The following is a 23,625-nucleotide window of genomic DNA, read 5'->3' on the forward strand; positions in this document are numbered from 1 at the left end:
CAGCAAAGTGCTTTGGGATCACTGGGATCATATGTGTTCTCCATTAGTAAATTTGTCTTTTGTAATCACAACAAACTTACATGTAAATCACTTATTCGGTGCAGAAATGGTTTAGACCAGTCTTGGCCAGGTATCTTGTGTTGGTTTATAATGCGGAGAGATGGTTTGTCAAGCTTTAGTAGTGTTTCCTGATTGACCTAGGTAGAATTGTGTGTTCTTTCCATCTGCTTTTTAATACACGTGGCTTCGTCTGTAAAAGGAAAAAAAAAGTTTCAATTAATACAACTAAAAATTAATTATGATTAATTAGTAATACAAAAAAGTTGGTTGTTTGTGTTTTTTGGGAGATGGGGGTGGGGGCAAGGAGAGGAAGGGAGAATTGCTGACAAAAGGCATTTCAGGGTTCGTCCCAGTGAGTAAAATTGTTGCAAAGCAGCCTGTTGGGAAAGCCTTGTAGTTATTGCTATGCTGCACTAGGAAGGAATCAAATTCTAGTTTATTTTTATTGTGAAATAATGATTTTATTAGAAAACTGAACAAGTTGCAGAGAATCATCCCTCACAAGACTAGTGAATGGGAGTGAGCTAAACTGCTGATGTCTCGGACCTTCCGATTCTTTACAAATGTGAGAACTAAGCGCAGGACCTGGTCCAGGAGCACTCAATGGGTGGGTTGCCATCTTCACCCTGTCACTTGCTGTAGTTCCTGCTCAGGGTGAGACCTATCAAGTTGGTGGTCAGGATTGGGGATTAGGCAGCAATCATGAGGAGGAGCCTAAAAAAATGCATTCTGGGGAACTAAAATTATTACCTAACTTTGTTTAAATTAATATCTTGTGAATCAGACTTTTTTTTTTCTCTATCATATAAATGTTGCGGTCTTGTTTGAGAAACTTTTCAAGAATATAACATTAATCCTTCTGAGTTCTGAGAGAATTTTGTGTATAAATAACAGTGTGCCTTACTTATTGGTAAAACTTCTACAAGGATGCAGAAGTTTACCTTGTGACCTGATTTATTTTGCTTAATATGAAACACATTTAAGCTAGATTGGAAAATTCCTTTCTTCTGAAAATTCATGTAGGTTAATTAAATTTTACAATTTGTTTAAAAACTTTCCTGTGAAGGTAAGATCCTGGAATTAACTAGAATCCTTTCCATATACCTACCACAAACAAGTGACACAGTCATCTCAGTGTAACATAAGTAGAGCAGATTGAAATCACTTTGGGAAGCATTTTTGGAGCCAAATGTATAATTTTTAAAAGTATAATGTAAGATTAGCTGGATCTTTTTGAAGCCTTGTTGTTTCTGTTTCGGCATTCAACAGCTCGTCTAAAATAAACAGTTGCTGAATAGCTGATATCACTAGCTGTTACAGAAATGATCTTTCTCCCTTGGGTACTGTTACTTCAGAGGCTTTGAGTAGCATAGTTGATTTTACTCTGATTTTTGTATGTTCTTTTTAAAGTACACTTAAGTTCCTTGCTAACGCAGACCCTTGTGTGAAGTATACACAGTGCTGTTGTTACATGGCCAATGCCGTTTCGCTTCATGTTGCACTGGGAGCATTCAGCATGTCTCAGGTGAGGCATCCTTGGTAGTATGGGGATAATAATTTATGAAAACATGCCTCCACCACTTCACATGTTTTTTGGATGATGACCTTTATTTAAAATTCTTCTACATATGCACAAAGATGCAAAGGTTCCTGGGCATTTGTAGTATAAACTGTATGAACAAAAATACACTGCTGAGAGCCCTCCATTGCTGGTAGATGACGCATCCAGGTTAGCTTATTGTTCAGTTCAAAATCTTGTGCAGTCACTGTGGTGCTGCAGGGCTGTTTCTCCCTTTCTTTTCCTCAGCACCATGCAGCATTCTCCCTTCCAAAGGAGGCCTTCACAAAAGTGCCACCATCTTGGCTGGCGGGCCTGCTGTGGAACCAGCTTTCCTCACAGAGAGGTTAGGTGATGATGTACATCTGTTTTGAATTTTTATTTGATAATTGTTGATTAAAAACAGTATAGTTAAAGATTAAAATTCTGTAAAGCACAAATTCAGTTTTAGTCACAGAACTTTATTTTCCACAGCATTGTTCTCCATTCTGTCCTGCATTCCATGTCTAACAGTACTTTGTATTAGGTGCTTTAGATTTAAAAACAAACAAACAAAAAGCAATGAAGTCCATGGATGGTGATTAGTCAACACGCCTGAATAAGGGAACTTTCCTTCTTGCTTCAAGTAATTAGTAGGGTATGACCAGAATTTGTATTTGCATTTGTATTGCTAATGTCTATTTGAAAATATAATGCTACAGTGTAAGTGTGGATGCTCTATAGAGATCTTTCTTTACTCCTTTCAACACCATGTTGATCTTGCCTTCACTAATATCTTCTGTGAAAATTGTGTGGTATTTAGGGAATGAGTGCACCTTCAGTAAGTTTGCAATAATGTTTGTTATTTTTCCAGGTGATCTGTTTTGTCATATTATGTGTGTGTGTTCTTGATGTGAACAGTTGAAGTAGAAACAGAAGCGTGCCTTCGCTTGGCGTTGGTGCTTTTTCCTATGTATTCCAAGTGCAGAGGTGATATAATGTCAGTTCTTTTTGGATTCATGTGCTATTGCGTCTTGCTGATAATGAGTGCAAATCCTGTTTACACTGTCTGTAGAATATCTTCATTGCAATTAATATATTGTCACTGTATTAGGCAAGTCCTTTATCAGTCTTTTTGCTCAGTGTGATGTGGTAGCTGTGTGATGTCCAATGATTTAAAAAACAAAACAACCTAGGTGAAAGTTGGGGGTATTACAACAAATTAACATGGAATCTCTACAAGACAGTAGGGACAGTACTTCAACATAAAACAATAACGAATATTATTGACAGTACAAATATTAATAATTATATTGACAAATTATTATTAATAATATTGACAAATATTATTGACAGTTCTGGACGAGAAGCTGGACCTGAGCTGGCAGTGAGCCCTTGCAGCTCAGAAGGCCAACTATGTCCTGGGCTGCATTAAAAAGAGGTGGCCGGCAGGGAGAGGGAGGTGATTGTCCCCCTCTACTCTGTGCTTGTGAGACCCCACCTGGAATACTGCATGCAGGCCTGCCTGAAGCCCCAGCACAAGAAGGATGTGGAGCTCTTGGAAAAGGTCCAGAGGAGGGCCACTAAGATGATCAAAGACTGGAGCACCTCTCCTCTGAAGAAAGGTTGAAGGAACTGGGCTTGTTTAGCTTGGAGAAGAGAAGTCTCTGGGGAGACCTCATTGCAGCCTTCCACAACTTGAAGGGAGTGCATGAACAGGAGGGTGAATGCCTGTTTACATGTGTTGATAGTGATAGGACAAGGGGGAATGGTTTTAAACTAAGACGGGAGATTTAGGTTAGATATTAGGAGAAAATTTTTCTCTCAGAGGGTGGTGAGGCAGTGGAACAGGTTGCCTAGAGATGTTGTGGGTGCCCCCTCCCTGGAGGCATTCAAGGCCAGGTTGGATGTGGCTCTGGGCAGCCTGCTCTAGTGGTTGGCAACCCTGCACAGACCAGGGGGGTTGAAACTAGCTGTTCTGTAAGGTCCTTTTCAACCCAGGCTATTCTATGATTCTGTGATACTTCAACAGAAGATACTTCAACAGAATAATGACGGTTACTTTCTTTCATAGGTGTTGAAATGGGTCGAAGAAGCAGTTCAAGCCTCCAAAGTGCATCTCTTGTCTACAGACCATTTGACCATGGCTGTAAATACTTGGCAGATCCCTTTTGATCCAAGTCTAAAAGAGGTTACAGTGTCCTTGAGTGGTCCTTCACCAGCAATTGAGATTCGTGATTCATTAGGTGAAGTAGTTCATGATTTTTTTTATGATACCATTAAAGTGAATGAAAAAGACAAATAACCCCTACTGCCTTCAAACAGGGAAGACCATATTTATGTGATCCATGAATGTGTTTCCAATTTTGAAAGGCAGTACCAAGATTTCAGGAGATATATATATATATTTTTATTATTATATTTTTTTTAAAATACAGAATCACTTGGAACCTGGAAATCCTACCTATTCTGACTACTTCTCACCTCCTTCTGCTTTCTTGGTATTTGTCCTTGCATTCCAAATTTCTGGCTACTTTTACTTTTGCTTTTCATATCCTATATACGTATACTTATTGAACCATTGTTAATGGATTGCACATGATGGTTGTTTTTATGCGGTGAGTGCTAAACCAAGCTCCACATTCATTGAACTGAGAGAGCATTCAGAATCACATCCTCTCTCATGCTGCATCTGTAGCTGAACAGTGTGTGGTGGGGAAGGAGAATCACTTATTTGGATGCTAATTTGTAGTTGAAAGTATTTTCAACAAATCTACTGTTTGTTGTTATTGTTTGTTGTTATGTTGATGCCTTAGGAACGTGGAGCCAGCCCTCCAGAAATAAATTCAAATCATACTTTGTATTCCTTGAATGATTTTTGGCTGAGGATATAGCATAAGTTATAGTATCTTGAAAATATTCTATGCACGGGATTATTTCCCAGTAATACAATCTGTGTGTCCTCCACTAAGGCATTCTTCTTTCTTTACAAGAAAGAGATTTACTCAGTGTCCCTTCAAATCACAATAACACAAAATCCTGGGTGCAACTCTGAGGCTCAGCTGAAGCTTTCACCCCATCTGTCTGCTTTCCTTTCTTGTAGGTTAGCTCCATGCATCTAAATCTATGTAGTTTAACTGAATTTAGTGGAGGCTTGTCTTAAAGCTCTTAAAAATTGATACTGGAACATCCCATCCATAACTTAAGCTTCAGTGCTCTGAAACATCCAGACCTGTTTTGATTGATGATGGTACTCCTCAGTCAGCCTTGGGGGGAGAAAAATTCCTCTACAGGGAACCTGTTCCTACATAGAACCATCCATATATTTGCATGGAAAGGTGTACACATTAAGTGTGGTATGGTCCATTATGAAAACTTAACTTCTGTCAAGGTCTGTGATGTCTAACAGGCTAAATCTTCTGTGAGGACCTTATAAGCGTTCCTGCTGTTGTTAGTCACAGGCTAATTCTTGTCTACCAAGAGTACCTTGCTTATCAATATTTTTACTTGTGGATTTTATCCATTGTGGGGTTTATCCAGCTTGGAACAGGTCTGCAGGATGGACAAGTGAGAGGGCTGGCAGCTGCCATGTGGGTTAGGGTAAGTGTCTTCTAGGATCCCCTGTGAGGGAGATTGCTTCTGTGCTGCCTTCTTTCACTGAGAGCTGAGTACTGTCTGTGAAGAGAACTTGCTTTACTTACAGCTGTAAGGAAACCCAGCAACTGTAATGCTGAAGGCTGTATTAAGGCTCCCACATGAATTAAAAGAATGAAAATAAAGGAGCATTTTCAGTGTTCTATTCCCTGCAAGAACTTACAGGGGGTTTTGAGTGTTGCAAATGTCATTGACTCAACTGAATAGTAAATCAAATATCAACTGTACATCAGACACGAAGAAAAATATTACATTTACTCTTTTTTTAGGCAGTACTGTATTTACTCTCTGTTTGATTCTTTTTGTTTGTTTGTTTTTTAGGTAAGCAGATCAGTAAAGGATCAGGACTGAATGAACTGCTAAATATCCACAACTCTGCAAAGGTAGTAAATGTCAAAGACCCAGAGCCTGGAACATGGACAATTAAGGTATAGTTACTGTAAAAATTGTGTATGACTTATCCCAGAGTTTACAAGAGGGTTGCGTAATGATTTACTATATATTCTTATCATAAATAGCCACAGATGAGATTGTGTTACACTAAATGTCCTTTTTGAACTATATGTGATATATTTTGAAGGCAGTAGCATGAAATTCTTAATGAGATGTTAACGTATTAAAAGTTACTGGTTTAGGTCAAATTCTTTGGATGGAAAAAAGATGAAGTGAATACTGAATTTTTTGATATCTAGTGAGCAGAGACTGTAGAGATCAGGGGCATCGAGAGGCTTTGCTGTGCACAAAGTCTGGAGGGCTGTAAAGGGGAGATGATATGTACTTCGTAGGCCAAAGATTTTTGCTAGTGGGTTCACAAAGTCAGCAAATCTACATTTAATTCAAACTCATTCTCAGTAAATTATTTGAGTCCTACATAATTGTAAATCAGTTTGTTCATGTGTGTGGTATCTTAGCACATTCAGTTACAGAATGAATCCCAAAAGATGTGGAAACATTAAGAAGGTAAGATCAACATGACTAGCAGTAATACTCGAGTGTTGAGTTATATAGAGAACTCATTGGATGTTTGTATGCTGCCAGGACTGGAAATGCTGAAAAAAATGGTACGGAGACACCCTGGTGATCTGCAAAAAAAAAAATGGTTTGGGTCCTGCTGCACTTTGTAACATCAGGTATACTGAGTACTGAGCAAACTTCTGCAGTTGGAGCCTTAGGTCTCACAGCTCAGCTCTATAGCTTGTTGTAGTCTTTTAGGAGAAACATGCAATTTAATAAACATTCCATGCCCTACAGAGAAGCAGAGTGCAGAGAGCTCTGGGGTCTCTTCCTAGCCCTGATTGGCCATTGAGGCTCAGAGGCCTCTTTGGGAGCTGAGCCAAGTCACACAATCTCAGAATTGTCAAGGTTGGAAGAGACCTCCAACTTGTGTGTGCCTGCATGGTGCCACCCAAATTTCTGGGTTCTAGAAGCTGCTGAGAGAAGAGCATGCCACATTTAAATGCTTACTGTGTAACATCGAGACAAGCTGGTCACACTGCTGAATTACCTACCATCAGATAGCCCTCAACAGAACAGTCTGAATCGTTTAATAGAAGAGGGAGCATCAATTTATTTTTGCTAAGTCCCTCTCACAAAGTCCTGTCTGCTGATTCAAAAGATTCTTTAAAGTAGGTTGGGAAGGTGTTTCCAGTTGAAAAGGTAAAGGGGTGACGCAGGTGAGTCTGGGGGGGAGAGGCAGAAGTGGGAAGTCACCAGCTGCTGCTGAAGTCTGTTGTTAAGCAGTAGGATGCGACTCTTCTAGCTGAACCATGCCACAAAATCTACCTTCCTGGTTAGGGTTAAATGATCATCTTTGTGATTGAGAAAGGAAGAGAAAAATCAGTGAGGAATCAGCAGAAAAAAACTTGTGATCAAGTCAGCTTTGTAGCCAAATGCAGCTTGTTCAAAGGAGTGAAATGACAAATGAGTCCAGAAAATTTCTGCTTAATGAGTGCATTCCTTAAAGCCTAATTCAGCTGCATATCTCCATCATTGTAAATATAAATACATAAGTATAACTATGCAATTAAAAATTATCTAGCCTTTGTAGCTTGATTTTTTTTTCAGTTGTGTGAAACAAATATAAAAATGAGTGCTTTTTGTTAGTTAAAAAACAACAACAACAAACAAACAAACAAAAAAAACCTGTGCACTTTTCAAACATGTTTATGGATGCATTTGGGGCAGTTTTTATTTTCTGTTGTTTACCAGACAAGAAGGCATTTTTTCCTGACTCATTTGACAAATATGTGTTTGTTTTTTGTATTGTGCTGGAACTGTTCATATATCTGTTTATTCTTATTTCAGTCATCCAGCCTGGGAGGAGAAACACTTATGTTACAATTCCAGCGATCCTTGATAAACTACATATTACTGAAAATAGAAAATTACTAATTGGAAAGCAGTGCTTTGGGATGAAGTTTATTCTTAGGTGTTTTCATAGCACTGCCAGCTTCTAGTTACGAAAGTGCTAGATGCATTTATTGTTAATAAATGATAATATTTGATACGGTTATTGTTGCCTTAAAACTTCACAAGTATCCAAAAGTCTGAATAATTCCTAAAGAGAAATAATTTCCCAATGGATTATTTTTCCTTGGGTTGTTTACACTGGCTTTTTTCATTTGCCTTAAGATTTTAAGGGTGCAAGGAAAAGCCTTCTGAAATATTTAATTGCAATGTATACTTCTAATACAGATGCATAAGGCTATAAAAATAATTTTGTCACTGTATCTAACAAAATTTTAACAGCTAATTATTGCTTGTTAACATGAGTTTCACACACTTCACTTAAATATTTCTTTGTATTGTTAACAGCTGGTTTGTATAGAAGAAGGCCTTAAAGGTAGTTTTTTTTCTGAGGTGAAAGGCCAACCAAGTAGAAGCAAATAGGTTGTTTTAATCACATAAACAGCAATTTGTCATAGCATCTGAACAGCTCTCCCCTGGCAGTTAGTTATAAGAAACAACTGCTTAATTTAATAGTAACATGTGGCTGTGTTGGAGATGCTTGCTAACTGAAGGAATTATGTATTTTTAGGTTAGATCAGATAATACTCTATCTAGATAAATCTTAATGGAAGGATGTCACTTCATTGATTTTCTTTACGTTGTGTGTCTCATAGGTTGCATTGTCTCAGAAGAAAAAATCAGCGTAGGTTCTACTAAATTCAGATGAGATACTGGCATTGTAGACATCACACTTCACAGCCTTTCACGTCTTTTCCTACTGTTCTGGTTGAAATTATCCATGGGTTTGTCAGTGTTAGGTGTCTGTAGAGTCTAACAAGTGTGCTCAGTGCAGTACAGCGGTTTTCCCTAACACCCGAATGGTGTGGAAGTAGGGGAGGACAAAAGCCCCTGGGCTTCTGGGCACTCTGGGCAGGCAGCCTTTTCCTTCTCAGCATGCAGTGACAGAAGGTAGCTCAAAGAAGGCGAATCAACAGAATTGCAGAATTGAGGACTTGCATGGAAGTCGCTGTACCCCCAGACAACCAACATCAAACAAAGGCTTTTCACAGAGTGGTCGGCCCTGTGCAAGAGTGGCTGGCTGGGGGTGCTTTGTGCTCTGGGGTTTTGCTGATACAACTGGAATGAGCTTAAGGCAGGGTAGGGACAGGCAGGATGAGGAGCAAGAAGTACTTCTGCAACCTCTGCTTTCCAATGGAGATCTTGACCAGGAAGGAGAGGAACTTTAATGTGCAGTGTTGAATGAGGCTGGTCTGTACATGCAGCTTACCTCAGGATATGCAAAGCCTGCAGTGTTTGCATATGCCTCACAGATAAGATTGATTATGTGTATGTTTAAAAAAAATGATCTTATTATTAAATAGAAAAGGTGCTATAAATTATTGTAGCACTGGACATAAATTGTTATTTCTGTACATAAGTGAAAAATTTACACTGACTTTTCCTTTTGACTTAGGTTTTATTTCCTGTTTTGTAATATACTTTCCAAGTAGCCAAAATGTTAACTTCCAGACATGTTCTCCAATTACCATCACTGACATGATACAAGTAATTGTTGGACTTGTGTACCTCAGAGACAAATTAATTGGCTCTTTTTGCAGACGCTACAGCTGTCGGGTGCATTATCTAAAAGTAAAGCATTATTAAGGCCTTCTTATGTATAACTTTTGATGTAGGCCTCCATTCTGTCTTGTTTTTAATGAAAGCTGAATTCTATCTACTGAACTTGGTGGATGGTTCAGAAACTTCTGAACTGCTCATGGTTCTGAACTGCTCATGGTGCCTGTGATCTTCAACTTGCTTTTTCAGACATCGAGCAGTGGAAGGCATTCTGTTCGGATCACAGGTCTCAGCACTATTGATTTTCGAGCTGGGTTTTCTAAGAAGCCAACATTAGACTTCAAGAAAACATCCAGCAGGCCAGTGCAAGGTTTGTTTCCATTTTATTCTACGCTAAGCAGTAACCTCTTTTGAGAGTATGTTGAGGCCCCCAGAATCAAGTAGAACTCTAGGATGATCTCTGTGGCAAACTGTGATAATTTTGAGGCCACTGCCTTCTTGTTCTTAGGGCTTTGAATGTGTGAGAACAGCCAACGTTCTTCTCTCATCATATTGCCATGTATTTTTGTGTTAGCTCTGTGGTTTTTATTTTTAATGTCCCATAAATCCTGGCGTTTTTGCTATGAAATGCCTCAAAATTGCAACTCTGTTTCTGTTAACTTTTGGAGACTAAGAAAAAGCTTTTCTCTTTGGGGCATGGTGAGAAGTTAATAAAGTGGCTGCTATTTCAGAAACACCTGTTGGAAGTCAGTAATTTCAGCCCTAATCAGTGCTGTGTCTTCTGACAGCTAATATGCAGAGCATAATTTAGAACAGTTTAGTTTCCTGCTACTTGGTAAGTAAAGGTTGAAACTGAATGGTGCAATTATGGGATGGTGGGCCAAACATATGGCATTTAATCTTTTTCTTTTTTTTTATTAAAATAAAAAACACACACTTGAAATAGCGTGTTTCTATTTTTCTAGGGATTCCTACCTTCGTGCTGCTAAATACCACAGGAATCCTTCTTCCAGCTAGAGTAGACCGACTGGAACTTCTGAGTATTACAGGGGAACTTCTTAAGACCTTGCCTGTGAAATACTATCCTGACAGAAAGCCCTATGGACTATGGAATATTTCTGACTTTATTCCACCAGATGAAGCTTTTTTTGTTAAAATAATGGGCTATGACAAGGATGATTATCTTTTTCAGAGAGTTTCAAGCGTTTCATTTTCTAGTATTACTCCTGGTAAGAGATGTGAACTTCAGTGTAATGTAAATTTGTCATATCTGATTTAGTTAAAATTGATATCTCATCTTTTTTTTTCCTGTTTTATACAAGTACTTTCTTTGTGTTCCATTTTATTCCAAAGTCATTTTTCAGAGTTTTGAAGAACAAGTTAATTGTTATGCTTAACATATAATAAAAACAGAAATTGATTTTCCTTTTAATAATAGGAAAAGACGAGGTATGTTAGTAGCTGTTAATAATCTGTTGGGAAATGTTTCCTTTCTTCAGATGCTCCCAAAGTTACAATGCCCAGCAAGACTCCAGGGTATTACTTACAGCCAGGGTCTGTTCCTTGCCATGTAGAAAGTCTTATACCTTTTACTCAGCGTTTTACTAAAAATGGAGTAAAACTAGGAGAGGATCAGTTCTTCAAGTAAGTAGTGACTTTTTTTTTTTTCAAATCCTATTTATATCCTATGATTTCTGTTTACTGTTATACTTTATGTCCTATTATTTATGTTCTTTTATTTTTAGTGAAAATTGTTAGGGAAGCTGTATTCTATGCAGAGATTTATAGTAAGTATGCATGTTTAACGAGGAAGTACACCATCTGTATAGATGGAGAGATACTGTTTTGGTCAAAAATCCCCTCAAAAGTGTGCTCTTAAATTACCATAAGCTGTGTTTAGAAGGCAAATGCTTTTTAATATATATATTTAAAAGTTCTGTAAAGTAGATCAGTAACTACCTTGCTCCCAAGACACCTCTGCAATTATATATAGATTACTACGTAGCATAAAGGAATTTACTTTTTATTTCAATTTGTCTTTCATGGATCCCTTTGACATGTGATCTATGACCTATCCTAGAAAATTATCCTCTTTAGAAAATCCCCCAAAAGAGGAAACCTTACACCGAATCTATCACAAATCTCTTCAGATTACTGTATGGAAAATGGACTACTCTTTTGCTGTAGAATGCAGTAGGAATAAAAAATAAATAAAATCAAGTGAATAGACTCAAAGTCTTCCTTATGATTCTGCTAGTTGAAAACAAAAGGAAATGTATACTAGAAAAAAACATCAGCAGCCTCCATTAGCCTCTCGTAAAGCCTCTGAAGCATTTCAGGAGAAAACTGAAGACAAAGTTCTAACATTCAATAACAAGTACATGATGACTAAATAGATAAACTCTGAAACTTCCTTTTATGCTGCTGGCAGTGTAAAATGCTGCAGCTCTTCTGTTTTTGTTTTGTTTAATGATGTACCATTTACGTTTACTCAACTCTGGTACATACTTTGGTAGCTCTGTAATTTTTTCCATTCTTCAGTTATCAAACCACCCACATCTTCTCCCTGCTTTTCACATATCCAGCACCTTCATGATCAGGACTCATTTTTCTTTCTCATCACAGAACAGAGGAATGAATAGATCACTTGAGTTAATTTCACAAAATATATCTCAAGCCAAATGTTAATGATCACAGGTAAACAGGATATAATTTGAGTTGTCTTGTCTGCATTTTATTAGTGAGGTTTTGTATGGGTTTGTCCAGTTTACTAGTTGGACTCAGAACTGAGTTGGATTATCACTCTGCACTGGGTGAATTTGATTTTTTTTGTTTTAGTGACAAGGTGTCATTTGGGGTGACCAAGAGTTGAAGTTCAATATGATGTGAATTATCACTGTGCTCCCTGCCAATGGTTTTTACAGTAACCAAAAACCAGGATGTGATTTGGTCTTCAGACTCTGCAGCTTGGCTAGGTTGTATTTTCTGAAAGATAAGCAGCTTGACCAGCTAATTACATATACTGTGTATGTGGAGAAAATAAAATGGTTTGGGTATATAAATGACTTGATGCTGTGAAAGGTGCTGACTTATCGCCGTAAGACATACTGCAAGGAGTTGTGCATAGTTACCGCTGAATTGTGCAGCAGAAACATTGAGGTGTACGTTACTCATCGCTGCTGTTGTATTTCTATATCTATTTATTAACAGACCCCCTGTCCTGTGTTCACCAAGCTTCTCCACTCTGGACTCCTTGTATGCTTCCATTCTCAGGGTTTCCGTGTTCTACATCTGGTATATAGCAAAAGTTGGGAATAAAGAAGGATGGGATTGCATAACTTCACTTTTAATATACTTTCCTTGAAAAAGTTTCTCACTTTTCACTTGGAAGAAATAGTGTTTTAATCCTTAGCATTTGTGGTTGCTGCCATTTCCATTTGCCAGCATAGCACTGTTAAATGTCATAGATTTGACATATGATATACTAGGTTATCTAGAATCAATATAAAGGAAGAAGAATAACCAGGAAGCCATTTAAGGTCACCACTGATTTCCTTAGGTTTTCCAAGTCACTTTCTCTTTTTTTCTGCATCTGCTAAGGGATGATAAATCACTGTATTCTGACAAGCAAAATGGAGACCAAGGGGTCACTAATTCAGTGTTTTCCCATAACATGGAAATTACTTGACAAGCCATAGTGGATATATTTGTGTTCCTTGGTTTTGTTTGTAAACCATAGCAACTGGCCCCAGGGAGCGCTGGGGCACCGCACAAACCCCCGCTTTGCTCCGTTATGTCATTGTCCATGTGCTTGTTGCACCATTTGTTACAAAACAAAAAAATGTGGTTTTGAATCTTAAGGAGCTGTAAGAGTGTCTGCTTTTAAACATGTGACCCCCACCAGTCAATGCAGTCATGTTTTTATTTCCTTCTCCACTTTAATGTTACATGTGACAGATGCATGATATTAATTACCTATCAGCTTTACCTTGCACGACTTGTAGGAAAAAACTGCACATATTTCTCTGAATTCATGTTCTGTCATTTTGCTCATATCTCTTCTGTATTTTGCTCTATGTTTTTAGTCCTGGATCTATCAATTCACTCTTTATAGTTGTTGCACTGTTTATTTTTGTGTGGGTAGGCAATCAATGTGCAGATTATTGAGTTAATGTAGTTGGTGCTTGTCATAACTTCTGCTCTCCTGGCTGTACCTCTGAAGTTGACATATTCATATGGATACTTCGTTGCTGGATTTTAAATATTTAGGGTGCAGGTAGTCCCTGCAGGTGGAAAAGCAGGAAGAGCTGCCTGGATGCATTCCCTTTGAAACAGATAGTAGGGTAGGTGCTACCCTCCCCACCCCATGAGCCTAAGAGTGGGTTTACAAATAGAAAGATTTGATGAGAAGCTCTTCACTGGGAAGGTGAACCCTCATTAACTTTTCTAGTAAGAGCTGTGGGTTCAGTACTGCGACTGGCTCCATGTAGAAACTGGTGGGTGTTAAGGAGAGAGAAGAACTACTGCTTCTCAAGTAGTAAATGCAACAATGAGGTACAATCAGCTGAGTGAATGACTGCAAATGCTGTGGTCTTAGTTACTTTATGGCACGTGTTCATGTATGTTAGTCATCTTTGTAGAAGTTTAACTGAAACATTCTGCAAAAGCTTGCATTTTTTAATACTGACTTAATAGTGACTGACAATGTATTTATCTGTTCTTTAACTAAAGTTAATAGATAAATCCAGTTTGATTCAGCAGAGAATCTGTTTTTCCTGTAACCTAACCTATTGTGAAAATCTTTGCCTGCAGTCAGGAAACTAAATCCCTCTTTATTCCTTCAGAAATTTATTGAAACATGCCTTTTCATTTCTTCAGAGAATCATCTAGCATGAGCTGGGAAATAGACCAAGTCTCCTTGTCTGATGAAGGCTTCTATGAATGTATTGCAACTAGCAGTGCAGGGACTGGACGTGCGCAGACATTTCTGGATGTATCAGGTGGGTACTAATTCATCCTTCCATGCTGAAATATGGTAACATGTTGTACTGGGATGTTTAACGGAAAGAAATGACACTTAGTACCAATAAAAGGTATTTCCAGTTCTAAGTATATGTTTAATTAATATGTTTTTTCTCACTGATGTACACAAATGCTTTGATGTTTACTCAGGAAACCCGTTTTGAATACTAGCATGGGATTTGTTTTATTTAGTTCCTGCAAGCAGTTGGACTTACAGAATGGATGTGGCCCACAGAACCAGAAATTGAAATCTGAGATGTCAGTCATTGCCAGATGGCATGTAGAAGTGTAAATCAGTGCCCTTGAATAAGGAAGACACTGGAGCTGAGTCAAAGCGTCAGTGATGATAGCAGAGCTTAACACAGCAGTTTGAATTCAGCCTCAGGTTTTCATGTAACTGCTTGAAACCAAGGTTGTCTTTTATCTCCCACATTAGCTAATTCAGAATGGTTAACCTGAATAATCTGATTCGCAGAATCACAAAACTGTTCGGGTTGAAGAGCCCTCTGGAAGTTACCTAGTTCAGCTTTCAGCTCATAGCAGAGCTAACTTCCAAGTTTGATCACATTTCCCAGGGACTTGTCCAATCAAACACTGAATGGCTCTAAGGACAGAGATTTCACAAGCTCCATGGGCAGCCTGTTCAGTGGTTAATTGCTCTCACTAGGAAAATAGTTTGCGTAATGATCTAGTTGGAATTTCCCATTATGGATATTACAACCATGGGCTCTCATCCTTTGTGCTCAGAGATCATATTCTCTAAAACGGCCCTCTCAGTAGTTAAGACTGTGCTTATATATCCCTCCATCTTCTTTTTTACAGCCATGCACATTCCTCTCACTGCAGAATGAGTATATTAAAAACAAACAAACAAAAAAAACAAACAGCCTGACATCACTGATTCTGTGCAAGGCAAAGTTTGCAGAGAAACAGCCTTCTTATAGCGAGTGGTAAATTTGAGATGAGGAACATCCTTTTAGTCACACGATGTACTCAAGTAACATCAATACTTATTCAAGTCCTAGCTGAGCACTGTTTCATATTTATATACCAAAATCCTTCTGGTGAATAAGGTATCACATTTGCTTCTTTCAGTCTGTGCTTTGGAGTACCAGTACCAGCAGCTGTTATATTCTGCCCCCAGAAATTGTGTGCACAAAGATTCTTGGTTAGGATGTTGCAACCATCCTTTTCCTTACAGAGATAATTGAAAGAGATTCCTAACCTTTTTTTCATGTGATACTGGTGGTAGAACTTGAGAGTAAAGGGGGAGTGTGTGGGGAAAATGCTGTATTGTCTCATTTACAAAATGCTATAAGATCCACCAAGACTTGACACACTGTGTAAACATGAGCAGCTAGTTCTGTTTTGAGCCATACAGAGGAGTAATGTGAGGGAGGCGCTTTGAAAGCCTTGTATGCAAACATTTGTAAGAAAAGTATCTGAAATTTCTTCTTTGAGCAAAGTAAAAAATCTTTTCAAGTATTCGTAGTTTGACTAGCTGACAGACAGTATATCACAGATTTTTGTCAGCTGCTGTGTGAAAGGTATTGGAACTGTGTCAACATTTTCCAGTTTCAGGAAAAGCAAACACTTGAGTTTGACTTTGTCTCACTAGTATTAAATGTTTCAAATGTCAAATGGCTTGTTAGCTTGTGCAGACACATTAACTGAAGTGCTCTGAATACCAGGAATTCAGTTTAGAGTTTGACCAGGGGATTGCTATGTGCTCACTGTTATTCTGAGTCTAGAGGTGTGCCCCAAGGACGGACAGTCAAATAATGGCGGGGTTTTAGTCCTATACTGGCCTTCATCTCTTTCTATTCTTAGCTTTCCAAGTTTAAGTATCATGATCTTAGGGATAGTACCATGGAAAACTTGAGAAGATTTATCTTTTCTTCCAAAATACCCCCCACCCCCAACCTGAAGTGCAACGTTGGATCTCCAGTCTCAGTAAGCAAGTCCAGCTTTTCTTGATACTGCTCTATGTTGAAATGCACTGCTCTGGTAATGAGAGTGAGAGGTGTTAGGGGCTGTGCTCCATGGGAAGCAGAGCTGTATGCCCAGCGTGTGGCATGTATGAGGGAGTCATTGGTATGCAGAGAGCTGGCCTAAAGCTTGTGAACCTCATCTGAGACCCCACAGGAGACTTAAATGAGGAAGAGTTATGGCTGGCTCTGAGTTTAGGAGCAACTTTTACCCTTAATAAGTACATATGTTTTTTTTCTCTAGGCTTGGTTTGCTTAGGATAATTGATTTTTGGTGTGTGCTGGTAAAGATTTGGTCTTGCTCTTACAGCTGTCTTACTTCTGCTGAAGCATCCTGGTCAGAATATTATTCACTGCAGATTTTTCTTAGCACGAAACAGTCAGGGGTAGTGCTGGGGAAACCAGCAAATGGAATATATAAATATATCATTTATGTAACACGTTATGCATACCATGTACGTGGAATGCATACAGAATGCTAGCGTTACGTAATTTACGTTCTCCAGCATTTAAACGTTTTCTGCTTTGTCAGTGATATCTCAAGAAGTATCGAGACAACTGCTCTTATTTTTAGTATTTGTAGCTTCAAAGCTAAATTCCAGTACTCAATACTGTTGCAGCTGCATCCTTCTAGAAGTGCAATTAAAAACGTCCCTCTTTGAAGTGATGGCAGAAGCTACTTGATTACCCATCAATTAGCATGACTGAGTTTTCTTGTCACTGTTTCTGATACTGTTTGTCTATCAAGTGTGTGTCTCTGTGTTCTGTTTACTGCCTTGCCTTTCCTTCACTGTGCTCAGTAACACCCTTGATCAGGGAGACTTAAAGGAGCAGACAGTGTCTCCTTCCACATATCCTTAGAAACAAACCAATCATGTAAAGAACATAATGATGATGCTTGCAGCAGCTGGTGACTTGGTTTCATTGTCTCTGTTAGAAGAGCTTTGTAGTAGCATTTTTTTCCTTTTTTTTCTTCATAAACAAGCCTGCAAAACTCGAGAGTGGAACTCAGATTGTACCATGCGTGGTCATACCTCAGAGAACTCAGAGACCTGGTTGCGGGGCTGTGATCTCATGTTGGCTTTTCCTGGTGCAAGATTAGCTCAAAGAACAGCACAACATCCTCTCACACAAGATGTGGCATTTCATCCTGGGTGATGCAGTATTTCTTTCACATACAACAGGTGTATTCTCATCAGGTAGCTTAGTGTCAGGGAGTGATGATGCTGGCCTGGGATCTCTGTTCCATGGGTTGAGCAAGGTGAAATGAAACTAAAATAGTAACCAATATTACAATTGTTTTGCACTATAGCATACTTCAACTTATTTACCAAGAATCTACCAATGAAGCAAAGGCTCCCAAATCTTTTTTCTCCTTATTTTGTTTTTTATTCTGTTCTTTCTACACAGAGCCTCCACCCATAATTCAGGTTCCTAACAACATCACAGCTGTCCCTGGTGAAGCAGCCATCTTGACCTGCCTAACATTAAGCACTGTGCGTTACAATCTCACCTGGCAGAGGAATGGCAGAGATGTGCGGCTGAAGGAGCCCCTACGGATAAGGGTGCTGAGCAACCTGTCTTTAGAGGTGAAGACTGTAAAGTTCACAGATGCTGGCAAGTACAACTGCATCGCTTCTAATGAGGGTGGATCTACTACAGCATCTGTCTTCCTTACAGTACAAGGTAACAAGAAAACTGCCTGTTAAGCTTCCTCTGATATGGTTTTAACTTGCTTCATCTTTTTTTGTGAACTATCTCTCATAGTTACTTTTGCAGTTTATGCCTATTGATGAAACAACTTAGAGACTGGTAGAAAGTAATGTAGTTCTTCCTTGTTTTAAAATACTGGTGCAAATCACCAAACAGGACCTGTGCTCAGCTTGTGACACTGCCTCATGATGTGGGCCTCTATGAACCATGGTTTGATACCTCTTCTGAAACTGCCAGCTTAATTCTGCTGTATATCTGTATAGAGCCTCAGGTATCTTCGTTGTTAGTGTCTCCTAAAGTGTAGAGCACAAAGAGGTAGCTGCAGACAGACTTTGTTCTTGTTTGTGTATGTGCACACTCATGTTCTTAGCGGCATCAGTCCCCAATATTTGTAGCCGAGCCTGACTTTGAGAAAAGTTAAGGACTGCATGTGTGATTTTTATTTCCCCTTTCAGTGAAACTACAGTTATACACATGCACTTACTTGGTAAGAGTTCCTGTGTTCTTCTGGATTACTTTATATCTCCTTAGAATAATACTTCTAAGTGTTTCTATGTATTACTGTATCTGTCATCTTGTGTCATTTAATACAAGCTAAGAATCAATCAAGATTTTATGAAGGACTAGATAAGATAAGGACTTTCAGAGTACGTCAGGACTGAAGAAGAGGCCATGGGTTGAGACCAAGCAAGCTCTAGGTCCATGTTATTGCTTCAAATCAAGAACAAACTAGAAAAAAAAAAGAAGAAAAAAAAAGTAAAAACATAGTAATTTGAATTGGGGCAAATTCTGTTGAAATCTGAAAGTACTTCAGATTTGGTTTTGACTGCCTTGGTCATGTGGAGGTTTGAACCTTGGTTTCCCAGCATGCAGTCTGTGGATAAGAAGAGTCAGAACTGCCAAATGTTATAGAAAACTATTGTGTCCTATATTTTTAGGTTTTGGCTGTATTGATAAGCTACTTGTTAGTGACTCTAATAGTATTTCTGCTTGCTAATGATATTCTGACCAGAGTGGGTACCTTATTAACTTCTTTGCTGTAATCCTACTACTTTATTAGCTAATGGAAAACTTAAAATTATGGGGAAAAAAAAAAGAATTGCCTGCATTAAGGTGCTCTAAAAGAAAGAGGTCAAAAATGAAATTGTAACATTTACTGAGGGGATGCAGCTTTTGATGTAGGAGAGTAGATTGATCTGTCAAGGCAGAATAAATAGGTGTGTAATCAGTTATGTAGGACCTGTTACAAAATGTAGTGGTGAGGTGTTTCTTCACTGCTCTGTCAGAATTACCATTTGGATATCTATGGCTGAGTTATAACTGTTAAATTTCTAGTAAGTTAAAGGGGGAGAGGGGGAAATCCATGAAAAAACCTCAGCCCATACATGTTTGGAAAACTGTTTTGAATTCCACAGGATTTTTCCATCAAGACAATCATTCAAGCATGTCAAAGGCAAGAGAAGTGCCCCCTCCCTCATTCCTCTCTTCCAGGGATTTAGATTCTGTCCCTAAGGTCTGCAGACCAGCTGGGAGATTTAACACGATGAGCAAATTACATCTGGCAGGTTTTGACAGTAGAGCTAGAGAAGTTTAGTGTTGCCACAGCAGAATATTTAGTTTCAAATCATTTGTATATGTAGAATGATTATATCAAATAGTTGAGAATTGCATTTTGGCTGGTGCTGGTATTGCTAACAGGTTTAAAACGTGCCTGAGATAACCTTCTTGGACAGTTTATACAGGGTTAGTTGGCAGTCTGAGAAGCATTTTCTTCTCTTTCTGATGAAAGATGCTTGGAATAGAATAAAGATAGTAGCAAATGTAGCAAACACTGGGCTGCAGCTGAACTCAGATTCCTGCAGCACTGTCTGTCTTGTGGTGTTTGGAAAATGTAAACTCCAGACAACCTTTTGAATGGCTGTATGCAGAAGCTGAGTGGTGTCAGAATGGTTGTATGTGTATTGTTTTACTTTGCTTGAACCAAATGATTTTTACCAAATTTCTGGAGGTACTCTGATGTATGATTAACTGTGTCATGCACAGCCCATACTGTTTGTTAGGGTCCAGAATATTGAAAAGAATGGTTTATATTTGACAGCAAAAGAGTCAAGGATAGCTTCACATATGAAGAAAAAGTGTAAAGGGGTTGTAATGTTTTCCTTCTGAAAGAAGGCAATTTGTGGTCTTATTAATAGAGATGGGTTCATGTTTTATGTAGCTGCACGTAATTCTGCATGTCATATTAAATTCATATCAGATCCCTTTATTATTGTTGGCACAGATCCAATACAGACCTCTGAATTTTGGGTCATAAGAGAACAAACAATGCTTTCATCCTCATTTTCTTTCTGCAGTAGGAGTTAAGGCAGAGATCACATGTTTGTAGCTCTAAAAATAATCCAGCGTCTGCTTTACAAGTGGGTTGTAGTAAACCCTTGTTTTGAATAGAATTGTTTTGAAATTTTTTCTTTTGATAGCTCTCCTGAAAGGGAATGTTCATCTGATTTTTAATTTTTTTAATGTTCTTTCTAGACCAGCAGCTGTACAAATACAGCCTGATACTTGAATGGGAGTTGACTTTTTTTCTGAGGCTGCATGTTCTGTGTTAGCTGCTATGCTGAGCCACGACTTGTTCATCACCAGCACTGAGTCGTGCTGGCCAGACGTCCTGGTTAAAAGCTGTGCCCACCTGTGCCATGGCACTGTGCTGCTCACAGCAGGCTGAAAGGTCTTGGACCTTGTGGCCTTTGAGATACTGAGGAATACAGTCTCTTGGGCCTCCTAGGGTTGTGTTGGTTTTGATTCACTGCTCTGACTTCTAAAGTGCACCTTCAGTTTTGGACGTTATTACAAGATGGATCCACAGAGTGAATGGCTCGAACTCCTCTCAACAGGTTGGACTTGTAACCTGTTACCACCGTAGCACTTCCTGCTCTAAAAGGGAAGGAAGTAAAATGCAGTTAAACTTTCAGCACTTCTTTGATGCAAAAGACAATATTGTCTGAAAGAAAAAGAGATGAATCAGTAGGTATCCCTCTGCTAGGTGCTGATTGCCACTCACAGCAGGCTCAGAGGAGGTCCGTGAGCTGCCCTTCAGAAGCAAGCTTCCTGTGCAGGAGAAGCAAGTTAGCAGCAGGGTCAGGAACTGTCCGAGCAGCCCTTCTCAAGTTCACTGTAGGTCAGGAAAATCAGCTGAAGTCCCAAAGTTTGCTCATCTGCTCCCCGTGCTGTGGGTCCTAAGAGGTTCTTGTCTGCATTCAGAGAAAGGGAGCTGATGGGGCAAAAAGGTTTGTGTTATAAGACCAGTCGCTGATAGCTTGTTTTTATGATCTGGCCTGAACTTATTATTCCAGGCGTTTCTTTTGTTAAAATTCCTTTGTGATATCCTCTATAGATCAGTGCAAAAGTGGGACAAACAAAGCTTTCTCATCCAGCTAAAGATATCTTTTGGTTTTCCAAGTCTCTTCTGTATCATTTCTTACAAATTCAGCTAAATAAGTGATGATTAATCTCTTGTAATTTTTGTAATATTCAGGTTATTCATAGTAGGGAGAGTACTTACTGCAATGAATTTGAGTTCAGACTTGATGAAGGATGAAAAATTCAGGCATTAAATAAAACAGGATGTGTTAAGCATCATGCATCTTAATGAGCAAGTGCATGACATCAAATAAGAGATTATTTTCTAGTTGCTTTCTCATGGAAAGTCTATCTCTTCAGAAGAATTTTTAAGAGGAGATTTGAAGGAGCAGAAACAAATTTAGAAATCAGCATTTCTAGATTTATGCTGACCCACCCAAACCTGTGGCTCATTGCAGTCCCTGCAAATCCCATGGGAACTAGCTTCTTGCAGGGTATTTGGCCTCTGTTACTGCAGTAGTTGTAAAAAGCACAAGCAAATGATTAGTTTAGCTGTTAAGTATAGTACCCACAGCTGTAAGAAAAGTGTTGCATTGGTACCTCTTTCAGGAGGGTTGCGTGCAGTCCTTGGTACAGATTGCTCACAGAAGCATGAACAATTTCAGTCTGGATGTGCTTGAAGTGCACCATCTGCCCAGTGAAGACTGGGACACATCCCCTGAGAAGTATCCACTAATTCCCTATTTCTTGTTTTGAAAAATGCTATTTTCCAAGATGCTTGTTTATTTGCAGCTTGTTGGTGCTGCTCTGCTGGAGCAGGACGCCTGCCTCCTTTGAGTTTATAAAGGTGCATAACAAGTTCATTTCAGCTCTACCAGCTTCTAGGGCTGAGCACAAACCCAGAACAGGGACATGAGGAGGACAGAATCCGTTCTCTTTCATTCTCCATGCCTTTCTCCTGTGGGGAAGTCCACAGGACACTGTGGCCTGTAAAGGCCGTGCTTGTGGTACGTGTGTTGTTAGATGTTTCCTTAGTTTGGCCTCTTGTTCACAACTGGTGAATACTTACAATCATGCACTTCATGTTTTCTAGTAGAGTATGCATTTGGTCAGTGAATGTCAAATCACAAGGAAGTGAAGAGAGGTTTTGAGAGACAACTTCGGTGAGAAGCCCCTGGCGACAGCACACATCCACATGCCTTTTGGGAAGCAGCCCCTCTGAGTAAGAGAGAAAATGGGTTGGGTTCTCCTCTCCCCATCACACCTCTTGGCACACCGCCGTGGTGTCATGGTACATGCTGCGAGGCTGGTTCTGAAGCAGAGCGGCTTGTTCCAGCCTGGGCGTGCTGCTGGAGCTGCTGACATTGCAGCTTGTGTGCCCTCCGGGCCAATCAACAGGGTCCCAAGTGGTGTTCCACCTCCTGCCCCACAGAAGTTAAATTTGTGCTTGGGAGCTTTGGGAATTATCTTATCTTTCTCTAGTGCATAGGCAGTTACGGACTGGGTGTTTCCCCGCTGTGTTGCGCAGAGTGCCAGGGTGAGGGGTGATGCAGGACGATCTGCGCATCTCTGTGGGCATGGGTGTGCAGGTAAGGGGACAGTGGGAAAGTGGCAGCTAAATGAGATGGCTGGCAAGTGAATGGGGTAGGATAATTATGTCCAAAGACAATATTTCTTTTTCATTAGGTTCACTTGGTTGATGCCAGAAGGACAGATGAATGTGGCTGGCTGGTTGGCTAATGTTGAAGGCTGCTTTATATTTATTCACATTTAATGTTCTGATCTTTATTTCTGCTGTAACAAATTTGTTCTCAGCTTTCATTCAAACAGGAAGCTTTGTAAGTGAGCAAAAGTAGAAAAATACTGTATCAAATATTAATTCCGATGCATATTGCTGAAACATGATTCAAAATAAATAATAGAAATCAGATAAGCAGAGAGGATTCCTTTTGTGTGTGTAATGAGAGGTGGTGTATGCATGTATTATTTCATGGCATAGGACATAACCTGAATTCTGTGCTTGAACTGACATCAAAGTGGAAATCTGCTTCCACTAGAGTTCTTCAGTATGTGCATAACCCTCGTCTTGTCTCGCTTGCTGACATACGTTAATAGCTATTAAAATGAGATTCCACTCACCCCACCCCACCCCTGCCTTCCAGTGTGCACTCCTGATACTAACCTGTAGGTTTTTAGCAAGTTTGAGATCAAAGCCAAGCAATCCCATCTATGTGCTCCCACATGGAAAAATTAAGGCATATCTAT

At 39.3% G+C, this 23,625-nt stretch overlaps 1 protein-coding gene across 5 annotated transcripts in view; it reads left to right on the forward strand.

Annotated features, from left to right (window-relative positions):
• Positions 1–23,625, forward strand: part of HMCN1 (hemicentin 1) — a 200,580-nt gene that overhangs the window by 42,387 nt on the left and 134,568 nt on the right. For all 5 annotated transcript variants that reach the window (XM_068691241.1, XM_068691239.1, XM_068691242.1 and 2 more), the window contains exons 5-11: positions 3,672–3,843; positions 5,573–5,679; positions 9,527–9,647; positions 10,243–10,506; positions 10,777–10,921; positions 14,156–14,277; positions 17,698–17,973. In XM_068691241.1, coding sequence (XP_068547342.1) covers positions 3,672–3,843; positions 5,573–5,679; positions 9,527–9,647; positions 10,243–10,506; positions 10,777–10,921; positions 14,156–14,277; positions 17,698–17,973 — 1,207 coding nt within the window. The remainder of the gene's footprint in view (positions 1–3,671; positions 3,844–5,572; positions 5,680–9,526; positions 9,648–10,242; positions 10,507–10,776; positions 10,922–14,155; positions 14,278–17,697; positions 17,974–23,625) is intronic.

Source organism: Anas acuta, chromosome 8 (assembly GCF_963932015.1).
Source record: "Anas acuta chromosome 8, bAnaAcu1.1, whole genome shotgun sequence".
Taxonomy (NCBI): domain Eukaryota; kingdom Metazoa; phylum Chordata; class Aves; order Anseriformes; family Anatidae; genus Anas; species Anas acuta.